This window comes from Manis pentadactyla, chromosome X, assembly GCF_030020395.1.
Source record: "Manis pentadactyla isolate mManPen7 chromosome X, mManPen7.hap1, whole genome shotgun sequence".
Classification (NCBI taxonomy): Eukaryota; Metazoa; Chordata; class Mammalia; order Pholidota; family Manidae; genus Manis; species Manis pentadactyla.
This window is the reverse complement of record NC_080038.1, coordinates 33,116,947-33,136,542: the sequence shown is the minus strand read 5'-3', so window position 1 is coordinate 33,136,542 and position 19,596 is coordinate 33,116,947. Positions and strand designations below refer to the sequence as shown.

Below are 19,596 nucleotides of genomic sequence, written 5' to 3'. Positions count from 1 at the left end.
TTGGCTTATTCTACAACTGATACTGATCAGCTATGGAAAGCTTTGGCTGACAATTATGTTTCATGGCAAAAATGTTTTTGCTGTCGTTGCAAAGTAGGGTACTATCATTTTCTTGTCGTCCATATGGGGTATAAACAACCGGTCAGATTGTTGCCTGAGGGCAAGTGCAAGGGAGGAAGCAAGATCATTCCAGCTGACAAACTTTGACTTGGCAATTGTGCCAGTGAGCTTTATCTGTCTGTCCATGTGCGGATTAGATAACTGTATTTAAGCTAGTGTCAGCTCCATAGGAAAATGGCTGATGATTCCCACTGCTTTCAGCTTTGTTTCTTTAAAACAAATTAAAAAACTGCATCTCCAGCAGCTTTTAATGTCTTGGCTTCTGTCTTGTTTGAAGTGATTGGGAGCTTATAGTCATAAAAGACAAGTTCACATCCTTACCATATTTCACAGCAGCAGGAGAAATAAAACCCATACAATTTGGGTCAGTAATTTAGAGACTTGTAGGCATATGATTTTTTTTTTAATGAGAATTGGAAAGACTATCTACCTCCAAGAAAGTTTTCAGGATTTCTCATGTCTTCTTATACCAGCCACTAAGTAAAAGGGGAAGATATTAACCTACTCAAACCTTTGGAAGTGAATGAGCAGTTGCCCAGTTGTTCAGGAAGAGCACTGAGAGTGACATTAAGATCCTTTAGACAGTCCTGTGCATCCACCATCTTTGAAGCAATATAACTCTCACTTTGGAAACAAGTTTTGAGCTGGGCGGACAGGAAAAAATGTGGAAGGATGGCTCAGGCCTCAGTTTGCTACAAAAGAACCACATGGGATAATTATTCCCACTAAAGTGGTAAACTTTGACCTTTCTGGAAAACCAAATTTTCTCCCTCGTGCATGAAACTTTGGCCAGCTTATGGGAGCCAAGGCTGGAACCGATGAGGACTTGTACCTCAGGGCAGTGTGGATTCTCAAAGAGTACCCTCTAGCCCATCTACCAAGGTCCACCACAAAGAACTGTGCCCCTGCTCATCCAGCACCCAGCCAGGGAGGTCCAAGTTGAAGTCTCACTTAAACATGACCTTGGGCCAAATCCTGGGCCTCAGCTGCCTCTTCTCAAATTTGAGGAGTAGAAATTACTATCTCAACAGGTTGTTATGAGGCTTAAACAAGATAGTGCCCACAAAATGTTTAATACTATCCTTGTCCCTGGGTAAATGCTCAAAAATCATAGTAGCAGCTACTAATAGTAACAACAATAACAACATCACCATGCCCTAATACAGACAACTGCATACAGTGGGTATTCCCTTGTTGCTGACAGGATCATTTATAACTCTCACTTTGCTCCATGTGGACTACTCAGCACTTTTCTTTTCCAGAAATAAAGATCCACTTTGAGAAAATTTGAATCAAGAATAAAAATATCTTCTCTATCTCAAACCATGAAAATAACACACCTATCAGATAACAGAGCCTATGTCTGCCTTGGATTTTGTTGTTGTTAAGTATGGAAAACAGGACCAAAATGTGTAAGAAGCTTAACTGTTTCATGATCAATATGCTACATTAAAAACCTCTCGCTCACCTGGTAATGAAATATATATACCAATGTTCACCAAAGCATCACTTCTTACAAATAAACAGGAAATAAGTGTCTATGAGCAGGAAAACCAATAAATAGTGATATATCCATATAAACAATGAATTAGATTAGCAATTGGCAAACTTTTTCTGTAAAGGCCAGATAGTAAATATTTTAGATTTTCCGGGCCATACAGCCTCTGTTGCAACCACTAAACTCTGCTGTTCTGGTGCCAAAGCAGCCATAGATAACACATAATGTTTATTTACAAAAAGAGGTGGCTGGCTAGAGTTGGCCCATGGACCATCGTTTGTCAACCCCTAAACTGGAGCCCAATGTATCAACATGGGAACATGTCAAACAATGTCAAGCAAAAAACGCAAGTTTCAAAACAATATGCATGGAGTGATTCATTTATACAAAGTTTAAAAATCTGAAAACAGTACTTCATAACAATTATGAATATGTATATATTAGTAAATTTATAAAAGCAGGTTCAATCGATAAACTGAATTTGACAGAGAGAAGGAACCATCATGTGTAATTTTTTCACATTTCTTTAAAAACCAAATACCCAAAGCAATTAAGGCATGATAGTAAGATCTGATAAAGCTAGGTGGTAGAATCACAGATAACTATATTATTCCTTGTCTTACTGTTATATTTGAAATACATTGGGAAAAATTCTTTTAATGTTCAAAAGGAACAGGCATTTTCCTTTATTTTGAAGAGACAAGGTGTAAAACCAAGTTAAATGTGTTTTGCTTTGCTTTAATCTGATCACTGAAATGGATTGTGTCAAAGAACTGCTGCCTTATAAATGAGATGTCATGGTAAACACAGGCACTCCCCCATCTTTGAGAAACAAAAGATAGCTATGTAAAATGCTCAGAAAATTTTTGTTTTCCTGTTAACTGTTTCCTTAATTACAAAGTAATTCATGTTATACGTAAGAGGAGAACAAGAAAACCTTGGAAAATAAAGAAAAGCACAAAGGAAAAAGTAACTCATGAATTACCTTACCACCCAACCAAAGCTATGAACATTCTGATATGAGTATCCCTCAAGATTCATTACATTTGTTTTTTTCCTTACAAAACTGGTATACCATATGGACACAATTTTCTAGGCGCTTACTGGAACTTGATTAAAATATCCATTTATGCACCTCTTCTTTCTTGTACTTTTATTTCAAAATAATTCACATGCTATATACACAGAGTTAACTCCTGACATCTTAGTTTTAAAGACTTTGACCCAAATTTTCAACAATGTGGGAAAATGAATTTCACCAACATTTGTCATCTAGACCAAATCGAAGTCCCCAGCATTCACTGAGCCCCCACTCAGAGCTGCCTATTCTAAGCTGTTTATAAAAACTGTCAGGCTAGCTACCACCTGCAGACCAGGAGTATCTGATGAAAAATACAACATACAAAGCAGTTACTTGTTTCTCCTCAAAACATTTCTGAAGGATATAAACAACTGCCAGCCTCACTTTGCAAACAGAGCAGCTGCTGTTAAGGAGATTAATAAGTAACTTGCTCCAAGAACTTGCTCCTACCCAGCAGAACCTTCATCCCTTAAACAAGACTTACTGGAAACTCAGGCTTCCATTAGTGCTGAATGCTGGCTGAGTGCTTTGCTACACCTATTACATCTACTACCGGCAAGCAATTTGACATCAATTGTATTTAGAAGTCTGGGCTCACTTCACGGTTGAAAAGAATCCTGTTTATGATCTCATGCCTCTTACATGAACAAATGGGCTTTACTCAGCGTTGCATCTCCACACCAACCCCCTCTTTTAATTCCAAACCTGCCTTTCCAACAACTTCAAACATTCACCTGATCAGCCTTTTTGGTTAGCCAAGGAGTTCTACTGTTAGGAAAAAAGGAAGATGTTAGGAAAAAAGGAGGATGAAATCAACCTGCTTGGCCACCTCACCAGAACTATGAAAAGCTACTCTTCCAGGGCAGAAGGGAAAGCATGGACTGCTGTAGAGCTGTCCAGGAGCCTACTAAGTCTAGAGGCCAGTTCACCGGTCCCACTCAGCTCTCCACCACTCCCCTCAAGCCAGGTTTTCTCTTTCCCAACTACTTCTCCCTGTGTTTCTTTCTACTGTCCCTACACCAGCTGTGTCTCTTGTATCTCGAGTTGAGATGCCTACAAAAAGACCACCCCCTTCAGATCTTACAAACCTGATCATCTGAGGTGCCACTTACTGGCCAGCCAACAAGCAAACAGCCAAGGGTTGCTCCTTTCCCCCAGTCAATTAACTGTGACCATGGTGGATGATAGGGAAGGTTGGGAAGTAGAGATACAGCCAAATGTCAAGAATTGCCCAGGGGCCCTTTTGTCAGCAAAAAACACAAGTGAGCAAACTTCTGTGAGCCAGCCCATCTTTTAAATCTACTGACATCTCAACTAAACATATGCAAAATGGAACACATCATATTAGTATTAAATCAGTTGTGTAAATTCTGCATTTCCAAGGGAGCATCGCTGTCGTCCAGGTTTTTCAAGCACACAACACTGGGGTTCTCCATCACTCACAAATATCCTTGCCACGTCACAAAGTTGCTTTCTACTGTCCTCTATTCTTCATTCTCATTGTCACCCTATATCAGACCTTTGTTCTTTCCTAATTAACCTGGCTTCACCATTCTTGACTTTCTTATTCCAACCTAACCAACCTACTGTTTTTAGATTAAACCTGTGCACAGCTTCCAAAGTTATCACTTCCTGCTCAGAAATATGGTCTAGTCCAACTTCTGTGAGCCAAGAGGTCGAAAGCCCTAACCCATGCAGTCAACCCACAATACGGCCTGTGCCTACTCACCTAGACTTATCACACACTTTGTCCCTTATTATAGCTAAACTCACTCCTGTCCCAGAGACCATTCTGCTTTCTACTTATGCCATATCTTCCATTCTTCATTACCTCTTAGAACACCACTTGTCAAAATCCCATCATGCTCTGAGGCCGATTCTGTCCACATAACCTTTCCAAATTCCCCAGCTAGATGAGCTCTCTCCCTTGGTCCTGCAGCACTTAATTTAAACTTATAGTACCTCTAGTCCAGTGCAGTCCAGTAGAGATGTTTTGGCAAGCTACGTATCTAGCTTTAAATTCTCTAGTAGGCACATTCAAATTTAAAACAGGGGAAATTGATGTTAATGCTTTATTTAACAGGACGTGTCCAAATGATTACCATTTCACCATGTAGTCAACAGAAAATTTGAGATATTTTACTTTTTGTATATTTAATCTTCACAATCGGATATGTACTTCACACTTGGAGCACATCTCAATTTGTATTATCCACATCTGAAGTGCTCAAGTGCAGCCTTATTGCATAGTGCACGACTACCTACTTCAAGCTAAAAATTGTAAGGCTTGCTTCATTCCTACTCCTATAGGCCAACATAAAACTTTAAACTGTAATTCTTGGGGCTAAAGATTATACATTCCTTATATTGGTATCCCCTAGAGCAGGAGACTGCAAACTACAGCCCATGGGTCAAATCTGGCCGGCCACTCTTTTTGTAAATAAAGTTTATTTGAATATAGCCTTGCTTATGAATTTACAATTTGTCTGTGCCACCTTCACACAATGGCAGAGCTGAGCAGTTGTAACATAGACCATCTGGCTCATGAAGTCTAAGATATTTACTATCTGGCCCTTTACAGAAACAGTTTACTGACCCCTTTCCCTACAGTGGTAATTCCCAAAGTGTGTTCAGTGGGCCATTGCCTGTCAGCAAACTGTTATCAGTCCAAAATGAGCAGATGCTTGCATCAGAATATAAATAGGTTCTTTGTAACAAGACTTTCTTAATGAAGAAAGCTGGATATTAGTTAACAGTCTGGCACTAGCTCCTTATCTCACCACAACTGTTTAATTGACTGTATTGTACCTTTTGCCACATAATTAAAAATTTTATAAGCAAGTACATTGGTTTTTTAATTTAATTGCTTCTGAGTCTCCAGTTTGGTTAAGACAGTCTCTCTGACTCCTATGTTGTACATATGTTCTTTATATTTTCTTAAAGGATTTTGTTTTGTTCTTACATTTAAGGATTTAAACCAACCAAAAATCTTAATATAATTTAAATAAGAACTCCAACTTTATTTTCTTCCATATATCCAGTAGTATTAGCATCATTTAAACCTATTTTTCTCTCATTAAAATGAATATCCCTTTTTAAACCATATACTCTAGAATTTATCTTCTTTATTCCACTGACCTATTCATCTATTTCTAAGTCAACATCATATTTAATCAATTAGTGACTTGATAGTTGTATTAGTTATGGATTATTACATAACAATATTACCACAAATGCAGAGATAAAAAAATAGCATACAATTATTACCTCACAGCTTCTGTGGGGTCAGAAGTCTGAGTCCAGCTTAACTGGATCTTCTCTTTCAGAATCCCACAAAAGCTTCAATCAACATGTCATGTGGCTGCAGTCTCATCTGAGGCCTACATAGGGAAGGATCTGCTTCTAAGACCACTCGATTATTGGCACCATTCTGTTGCTCACTGGCTGCCAAACTGAGTTTCTTGGTGGCTATGAGCCAGAGCTTACGCTCGGTTCTTTGCCATGTGGCCCTCTCCACAGGGTACATCACAACATGGAAGCTTGATTTTTCAAAGCCAGTCAAGGACAGAGTCTCTCAGAAAGATAGACATTACAACCTTATCTAATGTAATCATGTACATGTATTAATATACATCTGAACACCTTTGCTGTATTCTACCAGTTAGAATGAAGTCACAGGTCCTGCCTACACCCAAGTGGAAGAGATTGGACAAGGATATGAATACCAGAAAGTGGGGATCATGGTGGCCATCTTACAGTCTATCAGCCACAATAGTATGTTCTGATAGCTGGTTAAGGTACACACTCCCACCTCCCCCCCACCAAATTCTTTTCTTGATTTCTCAGCATTTATTCTTCTACATAAACATTATTTTATGAAGTACCACTCCCTCCCCTCAAAAAAGTCCTGTTGGGATTTTATTTGGACTTGCATTCGACCTATTTTTTAGAAAACTCATATTTTTATATTAAATCTCCCCATTCAAGAACACAGTGTCCTTTAATCTGTTCAGATCTTATTTTATGACCCCCAATAATATTTTAGTTTTCTTCAAAGAGCCTTACTTTCTTGTTAACTTTATTCTGAAGCAGTTATGATTTCTGTTGCTACTGAGACTAGAATTTTTTCCTCCCTCATTTCCTAAGGTTTATGCTAAAATAATGAAAAAGGAAGTAATTTTTGTATTTTTATCTTATATCCAACCACTTTACCAAATTCTTAGTAACTTTTTTTAAAAAACTAGAATCTGCTGGGTTTCTTAGTATACAATTGCATTCATGAAAAGATAATTTATTTCTTCTTTTTCCAACATTATTTTTTTTATTGCTTTTACTAGATCATAAATAATAATGGTAAGCATGAATCCATCCACTTCCCAACTGACACAAATGCTTTTAATATTTCACTATTTGTTTGAACAAATATTTACTGTTGGTTTAACATTTGTTGAATGGAAAGCATCTCTGTTAATACAAATAATAATGGTAGATATTCCACCCTCAAGGAAATAGAGCATAACTCCCTATTCCTTAAGTGTGAACTAGGCATAATGACTTTCTTCCAAAGAGTACAGTATGGAAAGGCGGAGAAAGAGTAACTTTAGAGAGAAACACGACAAACTATCTCAGCCAGGTAATAAAGGTCAGTATCAACAGTGGTAAGTCATGCTGACAGCATGTACCCTTCATATGATGTGATGAAAATGGCACTTAACCTCTGTGGTTTTCCTCTCCAAAACACATACTCCCAGTAATCATGAGAAAAACATCAGGTAAACTCCAAGTGAGGGACATGGTACAAAGTACATGACCTGTACTTTGTCTTCAAAGCTGTCAGTCACCAAAAACAAGGAAATCCTGAGAAACTGTGACAGCCAAAAGTTTTAGGAGACATGACTACTAAGTGTAATGTGGTAGCCTAATGATATGATATATTAGGTAAAAAGTCAGAAAATCTGAATGAAGTAGGGACTTTATTAATAATATAGCAACCTTGATTAACTGTAAAAAATGTACTATACTGACGTAAGATGTTCATAATAGGAAAAACTGGCTGTGTCATATATGGGAACTCTATGTACTATCTCCACATAATTTTTTATGTAAATACATAATTTTTATGTAAATTTAAAACTGTTCTAAAAAGGTTATTTTTAAAAAATAAGAGAAATCATCAATTCCTCATTTGATTTTAAGTAAAAGGCTAATTTTTAATTATCCTAGATAGGAATAACCTTATCCTGATGACAGGGCTACACTGAGTGACCTAAACTTTTGGTTCTCATTCAAACCCATCTGGAATCCCAGCTCTCTTTGGTAGCAAACTATAAAACCCAAAATGTTAATTATCCTTAATTTCCAGGATCAGGAATGTTCTGATGAATTTATTCATTTACCAAAGATTGACATAGTACCTCCCATGTACAAGAAATTAAGAAAAAAGCAATACTCTACATCATCGGGAACAATGTTGCCAAAACATAAACGTGTCACACTTTACAAAACTTGAATGTCATTTAACTTTGACTGAGGTCCTTAAGCTGAATTCTGAAGAGGAAACTGGGGCTCAGAGAGACTATGTGACTTTCATAAGGACACAGAGCAAATGTCCAAGCCAAGATGTCATACAGGACTAATTTCAAATCTCCTGCAATAGAAGGCAATAGTTAAAATACCAAATGAGTGATACTGTTCAGAATATGAAACAGAAATTGAGAGAAACAGGAAATCCTCAAAAGCTTCACCAGAAATAGAAATGGAACACAAGTAGAGACAAGGATGTAGATCGGATGTTTAGGAAAATTTACCACTTAGCTTCACTTTCAAGCTTTGGGTTCCTTTTTGACCCAGAGGGGTCTACCTCTGGGAAGCCCTGGTTCAACCCTAGAAATCATAAACTCTCAATTAGTGCTTGTGGAATGACTAGAACAATGAACTGACTCAGGAATTCTACACATCACCATGATGATGTTTGGAAAAAATGGGAATTGAGGGGCAGAAGCAACATCATTTCACTGAGAAGCAAAAATTGATAGTCTGAGGCAAGAATAAGTCTCTACACTTCTGGGAGAAGAAGATTGATTACTCAGTAGGCATGGCAACTAGTAACCACCAGCACATACTTTTAAACCTATTTGATCAATGGCAATTCACCTCAGTCTAATTATTCAAACAACTCAACTTGCTTCAGGGAACATACTTTTGGAAGCCAATTACAATGACAGCCTCACACAATTCAAGGTTAGTCTATCAGCAGCAGATACACTGCAGAGAACACACTTTTCAGAGTCAGTCAATGGCAGTCTCACCCTAATAGCCCTAGTTCTAAGGCCGAGGCCAACCACTCATGCCTCTGTAACTAAAGCAGTGTCCAGACACCACCATGCTTCCCAAAAAGATTAGCAGTGTGCTTCACTCATAAACTGTGTTTGGCTAGCACAACTCTCTCCTACTTTTTAAATAATAAATTCAGCTTTTTGTTTTATATATTGGCTAATAGGCCAATCTTTTGACAGAGGGCAAACCAGTTCTATTCCTAACTTATCAGTGCAACTTTGAACAGAAACAAATTCCTCCTAAAGAACAGAAACTACTCCAAACTCCAAGAGTTCAGTTGGAGACCCTTACCAGAGACCAGTTCATTGGATGAGAAAAAAATACTAGATTGGCTACATCTTGCTTGTGAAACCTTCTCCTCAAACTAACTTCATTGTACCAAAGATCACATCACAGGAAAATACTCATATGGTAAAAATATATTTATAACAAACTGCATCATGGACCACAAAGGCACACAGGAATCAGAACCACCTTAGAAATGGTCTTTGAAAATACATACCCAGGCCCCTCTCCAGATCAACTAAAATCGAAACTTCAAGAATAGGAATTTTAAAACATCTGTTTTAAAAAGCTCCTTAGTGATTCTGATGAGCACTCCTCTAGTCAGGAATGACTAGCAAAGTCTCTTAATATGAGAAGGCCCTTTTGGTTTACTAACAGATGCTGGAGTTGTAGCCTCAGACTTTGGGACAAAGCAGACCAAATCAATAGGCCAATGCTAGATACTGAATAGCTAGAAATTCCGTAGTTATCTCTAGATCCAAGAGACTCACTTGAACCAAGATGCTATTATATACTGAGTTCTCTCTGAATCAGTGGTTCTCAATCCTACCTGCACAGCTGAATCACCTGGGAGATTATTTTTAAAATGCAAATGCTGGTACCCCACCCCAGGCAAAATGAATCAGAATCTCTTAGGGTGGGGTCTCAGTGTATGTTTTAGGGGCCCTTAAGCAATCCTGGTAAGCAGGGTTGAGAATCACTAATGTAGATTGCTCAACTAGGACCTGTGCCTAACCCACCCCATCTTCTAATATAAAGCACCTACAATTTCTCCTAAAACAGATGATGACGCAAAAGCCCACCATACCTTACAGAAAACACTAATGAAAATCTTTCACAATACAATTGTGATCCTTAACTCTACCACGAAACTCTTTCACATGTTTACATGTTCAACTGATCAAATAACCCAAAGGGAAAACAACACAAAGGAAAACCCTCTCTGACCTTTTTCCCATACATCCTTTTATGATGAGTATTGGGGCTCTACATAAAAGCAAACAAAAATTTTCAGCCAAGAATGAAAAGCATTCCGTCTGGCAAGAGGGACAACAGCCAAAGAAAGAAATTTAAGAGCAGTAATCCAACGATCTGCTTGCCATGAGGAGACAACCCAAATCGGAAGGTGCTGTAATGGGGCCAAAGGAGGAAAAGACATAAGACTATATTTTTAAAGTATGTTTCAAATTGGTTGCACAGTGCATTAGTCACCTATGTCAAGGTTTTAACATGTTTAAACAAGGAAACACAGTCAGGGATGACTTTGAATTCTCAGTACCTTTTGAGGTGCTTGCTTAAAAGAGCATATAATGGTGAACAGTCAGTGAATCATAAGTGATGTAGCTCACAGTAGGGTCAAATCAAGAACTCTAGCTATAATTAAAATTGATGAAAGTATTTCACTCTATTTGGACAAAAATTCAGCTAGTTTCTAAGCAACTACTAAGTGGGAAAGACAATGTTCCCCAAATGCTATAAAAGGTTGTGCACATATCCTAAGAGCATATTGCATATAGGAAGCAAAGTTGATTAAATAAGACTCTTCAGATTAATAGAAGCCCTTTAATAAACATGAAGGGTCCTCATTTAATTTTATCTCAAGCACCCCACTCTCCACTATACTTTAAACTCTGCTGCTTCCACATGCGATCAATGTGGCAAGATCTGAATTAGGTCAGAAGACACATGAACCTTCTACTGGTGGGAAAAAACTAGAAGGGCATAAAAAGCAGCAGCAATCTTCAGAGTTTCACTGCCATCTATCCAACTCCAGTCCCTGATGACCAGATGACCTCAAAGAAGATGTCCCTCAGGAAGCCTGTTCCAAACTCCCCTCGGCATCCAAAAACTTTTTGAAATGGAAAAGCAGATACTAAGTCTACTAGAATAGCCCGATGATGACCATTGTAGATGCTCTATTCAATCACTCACAATCAACTATGTGTTTAATTAGTACCATGCAATATAGAGATACAAAGGACTTCCATTTAAGATGATGGATTAAACATGTCCATTTAGCTTGGCTAGCTCCCAAAACCCCACTAAAACGATACTAAAAGGATTTTTCTAACTCAGAGTAACAAAGAGAATGGAAGAGGAGACAACCACAGTGACATTTTGGAAGCTGAGAAAAAGCAAAATCTTACAGCAGCTGTGAGAAAGGCCAAGAATAAAATATTTGCACACAAGCACCACCAAAAAGCAGCTCCATGCAACTAAAACTACGGATGCAAGGGGGCTAAAATAAGGAGGAGTTGGTAAAAACATTCTTGAAAAGCAATTAGATCTCTTCCAACTTCCTGTCTCTGGCCCTCCTTCATTCCAGCACAGGCTTAGAAATTTATTTTCTAGGGAGGGTGAAACAGAGAGTCTCTGAACTGGGGAACAAAAGCACAGTGGACACAGATTCCATACTCGAAACAGGAGTTTAAACAAAGGTTTATATATAGCATGTGGAGACACCCATATCCCTAACCTTCTTCATCCAGAGAGAAGATTGGAGTTGTTTCTGTAGGAAATCTGATTGGACTAAAGGAAAAGATCTAAAGGTACTGACCTTGGTTCCAAAACCCAATGGACCAGCCAAATGAGCCAGCTTACAATCAGCGAAGTCCCACTTCACACTAGGAGTTTCAAATAAACTTTTTAGTGCTCCCCTCTTAAACATGGACAGGATGAAGAACAAACAGTTACCAGAAATTTGAGGTTACTCTGTAATATGCCAGGAAACAGAGAAGTCTGGTGGAAACTATGCAGAAAGAAGTAAACTTTAAAAAAATCATTAATATTGTCAGAGGGATTTTTAAAAGATATCACATTTATGAAATAAGAGCAGATGCAGAAAAAGGAATATTCAGACCTCAGAAAGAGCCCCTAGAAATCATCATATAAAACAAATGAAAAAGTGCAATAGCAGACAAGATAAAGTGGGAGAGATTGCCCAAAAAGTAGAATAAAAAGACAAAGAGGTAGACAATAGACAGGGAGAAAATTGGAGGATCCATCTAAGGGGTCCAATGTTGAAAGAGAGAGGACAGAAAATGAAGGGAAAGAAACTTTAAAACAAAATTCAAAACTTACAAAAAAAGCTTCAAGAAAGTTTCCCAAAGTTGAAAGATCTGGGTTTCCAAATGGAAAGGGTGCACAGGAAAGAGGTGAAAGTAAATATACAACAGAGCATATGATTGTGAAATTTCAGAGCATTACGAACAAGAAAGAGTTTCCAAAAGCTTTTAGAGAAGAAAAGCAGAATTTAAGAAGCATCAGGATAATATTTGATTTCTCAACAGCAACAACAAGAACAAGACGACTGGGGGGTCAAAAAATTAACCTCCCACACACTCTTTTCCAGAAAGTTACTACAAGATTTGCTTCACCAAAATGAAGAAACAAACCAAGAAAGGGAAAGCTGGGACATCTAGGACACTAAGGATCCAACATAAAAGGAAACAGAATTCCCTAGGATGATGGTAAAGGGACATTATAATGATGTCTGCTGTTTCAAATGCCTGCGAGATTGAAGGTCAGAATGCTCTCAGAGAAATTATCCAATAGGAACTGATAGGGTACCTGAAGTGTCTGAACATACTGAGTGAAGATAGACAGTTCTTGAGGACAGTATGGGGATAAATTGGAGGTGAACACAGAAAACTAGGCAACAAGCAAAGGATATAAAACAAATAAATTTTTAACTACAGGGAAACTCAAAAGCTGTATAAGCAATCATAATATACATACTACATGCCTCAGCGGTGACTAGGCTGAGTCACATTAATGTAGTCACTGGTCCCTGCTCTAACCAAAATCATATGTGATAATGATAAAATGATAAATGACATATTGGGGTCTACCCCAATGTTGGAAAGATGTAAGCATGAGAGAAACGGATAGGAGAGCTAAATCTTCACCTTCCATAGCAGGAAGACAATATATAACACCTAACACTGAAACGTGAAGATGTAATAAAAAAGGTATATTACCTAGAAGTGAAGGTAAAGCTGAAAGTAACAGCTAGTAGAAGTTGGTAAACATTCTCTTGAAATACCTGTTATATAGAAGATATTCACTGAATGTTGAATTACACTGACATGCAAAATAACAAGGATAAACTTTAGTATGTGCCCAAATTCAGACATTTGGTAAAATGTTAGGGACTGCCCCTTAACATTTTTTCCCCTCTATTTAACTCAAGTACCTAAACTTTCTGGACAACAAAAGAAAAAAAACATTTTGAGTTAATTTTTTAAAAATCTTCCCCCCTCCTCCAAAATTTGTGATGCTTCCCAAATGAAAAAAAAATCACTCATATTTCACCATAAGAGAATTTGATAGTGCCATTGATAAGCTAACTACCTCCTTAGATAATCAAAGAAATCAAACCCTATACTGCTGGAATGAAGGGGTATTTCTCTTCACAATATTTAGCAGATTTAAATACAATGGATTTAAATCTTAGTTTAAAACTCAGATGTGTTTAAAATACACTTAAAAACACATATATAAAAACAGAATTTACCTTGTAAGCACCACATTTATAAAGATTTCCTGTTTGTTGTTGAAAAAATTATATTTGTTGTGAAGGTTTTGTATTAGGACAAGATATCATTTTATTCAAGCTTAAATTAAATTCAGATTAAAATTTGAGATAACTAAAATATTTGGCAAAGTAGCTGATCCTAAAAATATAATAACTGAACTATCATTAGGATAAGCAAGTCTTTATAAAGCCCTCCCACATTTCCATACATCAATGTCAGGAACACATTTGAATCATCACAGGTAGACTGGAAAAAAGCCTCCCAACTGAGGTGAGTTGAAATAAACACATGAGCCCAAGAGTAGCCAATAAAATTTATTTATTCATTTATTCATTCAGTAAATACTTCTTCAGTAAACCTACTATGTGCCAAGAACTGTTTGCTAGTCTTTAAAGCACAGGATAACTTACTCATAGGTTGTTTTTCCCTCCTCTTCTACAAACCTGAAAACGAAACATAAAAATCATGGAAAATAAAGGATCTGCTTACCTAGCATTCAGGTGATGTTATTTAACTGGAAGATAAATTAGCCAAAGCACTATTACATAAAGAACTACCTACCTTTTGTATTCAAATAAAGAATTTTGGTAAGCCGTAGAGAATTTTTTTCTTCTTGTGATTTTGTTGAGCATGCTCTGGTGTGGTGGTTCCAAACACCAGTAAATATGGAAAGTTTTGCCTAAGACTCCATTTTTCTTCATAGGACTTACTACTATGTAAAGTCCAATAGTGCATAGGTTGCAGGCACTGTTGACATTCTGAGCCAGATAATCCTTGTTGTGAGGGGCTGAGCAGCACCTGTGGCCTTTACCCACCACCCACAGCTGTGATCGAAAAGTCTCCAGGCATTGCCAGACGTCGGGTGTGCGGGGACAAATTTGTCCTCTGTTGGGATCACTGCCTTAGAAGAACCCCTCAGAGGGAGTGAGTGTAGACAGAAGAGGAGGCCAGATAAAACAAAGATCTCTCTTTCATAACTGCAAACTTCTGCTTTAGTATACGCTCAGGTACATCAGCCTCTCGATGCTACTGATCTACTACCATTTTAAGGTCAAATGCCTTCTAGTCCTATATCTAAACTAAGGGAAGGGAAGAAAAGTAGTCTTATTAAAATGGTTAACAAAGAACACACAGGAAACAATTCTGCCTAATCTTTGCACTATCTTCTGCTTAAAAGAACACCAGTCATCTTTTTTGTTAATTACCTGACAGAACCTCAGAAATTTTGACAAATAAATGTTTGTACCTACTATGCCCAGACATAGCTCTAGGTACTATAGAAAGACACATTGATAACTTACTGTTACAAACAGCATTTTCTTTATGATCTTGGATTTGGCAAAAGATTCCTAGATATGACACCAAAAGTACAAGCAACAACAAAAAAAATTAGGTAAACTGGATTTTATGAAAATAAAAACTTCTGTATTTCAAAGGACACCATCCAGATAGTAAAAAGACAACCCATAGAATAGGAGAAAATATTTGCAAATGATATACTGAATTAAAGACTTGAATCAAGAATATATAAAGAACACTTACGACTCAATAAATGAATAACCCAAATTTTAAAAAAGGCAAATGATACGAGCAGAAATTTCTTCAAGGAAAATATACAAATGGTCAACATGCACATGAAAAGGTGCTCAACATCATTACTCATCAGGGAAATTCAAACCAAAACCACAATTAGATATCTACTAGGCTGAGATGACTAAACTCAAAAAGTCAGATAATAACAAATGTTGACAAGGCTGTGGAGAAATTGGAACTCTCATACACTGCTGGAGGGAATGTAAAATGGTACAGTCACTTTGGAAACTCTCTGGCAGTTCTTCAAATGATAAAACATAGAGTTATCACGTGACCCAGCAAAGAGAATTGGAAACATATTCACACAAACACTTGTATGTGAATGTTTATAGCACTGTTATTCATAATAGCCAAAAGGTAGAAACAACTCAAATTCCCATCAATGCACAAATGTACGAACAAAATGGATATAGTCATACAAATGGAGCATTATTTGGCCATAAAAATGAATGAGCACAGATGAATCTTGAAAACATGCTAAGCAAAAGAAGCCATTCACAAAAGACCACATATGATTTAATTTATATGAACTGTCCACAATATGGAAATCAATAGACAGAAAGAAAGTAGATTAGTGATTGTTTAGGATTGGGGGGTGGGGTGGGAGAATGGAGATAGAGGGTTGAGGGGAAAGGGGGATGATAGGCAAAGGGCATGGGGTATCTTCTTCAGATAATGAAAATGTTCTAAAATTGGGGTGATGGTTGCATATATGTGTGAATACTAAAAACCACAATTATATACTTTACAAAGGGTGAATTATATGGTATGTGAGTTATATTTCAAATAAAGCTGTTTTTAAAAAATAGCTCTTAAAAAAATAGCTCTTAAGGTACATGGAAAACATGGCATTTGGGCCACGGTTTATTAACAGAAGTGTCTTACTTAAAATACCCTTGCATCTGAAGAAATCTCATTCTTTTGATTGTGAAGTAGGAAATGATTATTCAATGCTATCTAAACTATTGAAAATGCTCCAGGTAAACATTTTAAGATTATAAAAATCTTGAAAGTAGGAAAAACTTAAAATGCAGACATCTTCTTCAGAGGACATAAAATGCAGTGCTTGTTTAAGATGTATTAGGGGGCACTGTAAATAGATTCACCCAGTCAGGAGAGGTAAGAGTTAAAGAGCTGATATGAAAAGCCTGTCTAGAAGACTCGCTTCTTTACCAGCCTGCAGTGATGCCTAAGGAACAACACTCCTTCATATATACTGTAAACATTATTTTCCAGGAAGCTAAAAATAATCACCCATATGATTTACTCCAGTAACAAATAGGAAGTCAAGTGAATACTAATGGGGCAAACACAAAGAGATTGAAGGAAATAAATAAAAAGCCAAACCAGTTCCCAGGAATGGCTACTAGGAAGTTTCAGCAACCAGCATACACTATTGCTTTTTCCAGGCAGAACATAAGATACGATCCATGTGCATAGCTCACAATGCCACTACTGAAATTTTTCAACCTGTCTCATTTTCAGTCCAAGTAAAGTCCATTTCTGTGTTTGCCCTGTATAATAAATATACCAGTTCACCTGTCCTATCTCGATGCAGAGCTCTTGTTATGCCTGGTGCCAAGTCCAGTTTCCCCAACCTGAAAAATTACCAATGCTAGTGACAAGGAAATGAATCCCCTCAGGGGTAGGGGCATTAGGGAATTTTTTTTAATCTTTAATAAATTTCAGTTCTTGCCTTGGTCATTACAAACAACCTGGTTCACCACCAGGCCTGGTATGGGTCCCTCATAGAGCACTGTGTCCAGTTTCAAACCAAAATTAGGGCTAATTTGAGGGGGGCAGGGGGAGGGAGGGGGTGGTGGGTAGCTAGGAGAGAAACCACCAGAAGAAAGATTGGGTTTTTCTACAGAGCCTCAGGTTTCAAAATGACTGCCTTGGAAGCTGAAATGACCCAGATTATTGTTTTAGTGTGTGTTCGGGGGTGGGGGGTGGGGGGGACAGACATTCATTCTTCTGCAGGGTGGCTGTGGCTTGGTGTGGGAATGGGGAATTGCGAAGGGGAGTTTTCTACATGGAAGGAGAAATAACGGGGAATGGTCTTTAGGTACCACCCACGCCTCCAAGTGAATCACTGCAGTGTCAGCCCCACTGATTCCACCAATTGCCAAACAGGATGAGGTAAGGCACAAGCCTTGAGCCCCCTCTTCCTCCTCCTCCTCCCGCGCATTAGGGCGCATCCCTCCGCGAGGTGCACCACGCAGCCCCCCGAGGCCTCAGCTGAGGGGCTGACGTCACCCTTCTGCATTGAGCTTCAAGGACCGAGCAGCACCGGTTCAATGGGGAGAAGATTTGGGGCGCTATTGCTGTTACCAAGTGGCAAGGGTCTTCCCGCAGAGCTCTGCGGATTGGGTTCACGCAATGACAGAAAGACCAGATGAAGAGTGTAAGGGTGGAGGAAAGTAGGAAAAAGGTCGTAAGACCCATCTCCTGTGTCGCCGAGAAAGCTCAACGAAGCCCCTGGTTTATGTAAGACCCTCGTCCCTCCGCACATCTCCGCGCGGCGCCGGCCCTCGCCGGGCATCTGTGCGTTTGGGGGGCTTCGGTCGCCCCTGACGGGCCAGGCAGGCACAGAGCTCCCGGTGTCCTCCTTTCGCAGCCCCGCGAGGTCGGGAATAACCGGGAATCTGGGATCAAACCCGGCGCTCCCGCGCCTGCTCCCAGCCAGGTTAGCTCCGAGAAGCGCCGCGAACAGGATGGTAAGGGAGGTTGGAGAGGGGTGTCCAGACAGGAAAACAGACGAATAAACCCGCAACTTTCCCCAGAGGCTGACCCTATCCTGTGAGCTTAAAAAATAAATGTGTGCATTAAAATATTTTGGAAAGGTCGATAACCTGCAGTCACCGCCACCACGCAGCCCTTTGCAGCCTGCGCCGGGCAAGGTCCAGGGTCCGAAGGGCCCCAAGCCTGCACCCCGCCATCCTGCAGCCCCGGCCCAGTACCCTGCGCCTATCTCTTAAGGAGGGGGCTGAAATTTGATTTTTGGCTTGGTTTTTTTTTCCTCCCCCTTCCTTTCTCCGAGCATCACTGTACCAACTGATAGAAGGCAGCACGACCACCCGCGCGGCGTGGCCACTCACCCAGAAGACGAAGGAGTAGATGATGAGGAGGGTTTTGAGACAGGTTATCACAGGTTTGGTCTCCATTCTCCTCGATGCCATACTACAGAGCTCCGGCGGCGGCGGCGGCGGCGGCAGGCGGCGGGCGGGCGCACGGGAGGAGGGAGGAGGCGGGGCGGGGCGGGGCGGGGGCGCGTGCCGCGAGAGACCCGGTGCGCGCGCCGGCGAGGCCGTGCGCGTGCGTGTGCGTGAGCGCGCTCCCTGCGGGGCGGTCGTTGAAGGAGCTGGCCAGGCAGCGACTGCGCATGCTAAGAAGGCCGGGCGCCCCGGCCAGCCCGCGCAGGCCCTCACTCCCAGCCCAGGAGCTGGGCAGGGCGGTGGGGAGGGAGTGCGAGAGCTCGAAGGCCGGGTCGAAGGTCAGGCCAACCCTTTCCAGGCTGCCGTAGCACGTAAGTCTCCACTTTGTACATAGTAGGGCTCTGCATTTGCAGGACTGTCTGCACCTGGCTGCATAAAGTTTATTGGTACCCCTGAAAAGCAATCATGTTTCTACATTTGGACGCCCCACCAGGCCTCCTCAGATGGAAGTGGCCCCAGTAGTCATGTCCTTGGAACAAGCAGGCTTTGTGTGTGCCAGAAACAGACTGTAACAGGTGGCCGGAGATACAGCTGGAGGGATGGTCAGGAACCCGGGAGCTGACACCCCAAACCCTCACCGCCACAGAAGCTCCTTTATATATATATATATATATATATATGAGTATAAAGAGAGAGAGAGAGAGAGAGAGACTTCCTCACATTTTGAAATGATGAAGCTGAAAAGCTGAATGACAAGACGTTTCTGTAAGAAGGTACCATTCTTCCTGCACACAAAATGTTTAAAGTGCCTGTGAATCATTTTTCCCACCCTAACAAGTATCAAGGTCAAAAAATAATGTTCAAAAGCAATTTGGCAGTTCCTCAAAAAGCTATAGAGTTACCGTATGACCCCAGCAATTTCACTCCTAAATACATACCTCAGAAAAATGAAAACATGTTCACACAAAAGCTTGTATATGAATCTTCATA

The 19,596-nt window shown here is 39.6% G+C and overlaps 1 protein-coding gene across 1 annotated transcript in view; it reads right to left on the bottom strand.

Moving 5' to 3' along the window:
• TSPAN7 (tetraspanin 7) overlaps positions 1-18,708 on the bottom strand; it is a 117,350-nt gene extending 98,642 nt beyond the window's left edge. Inside the window, exon 1 of the mRNA XM_036879495.2 lies at positions 18,550-18,708. Coding sequence (XP_036735390.2) covers positions 18,550-18,630 — 81 coding nt within the window. The 5' untranslated portion in view covers positions 18,631-18,708. The remainder of the gene's footprint in view (positions 1-18,549) is intronic.
• Between the last annotated feature and the right edge of the window lie 888 nt (positions 18,709-19,596).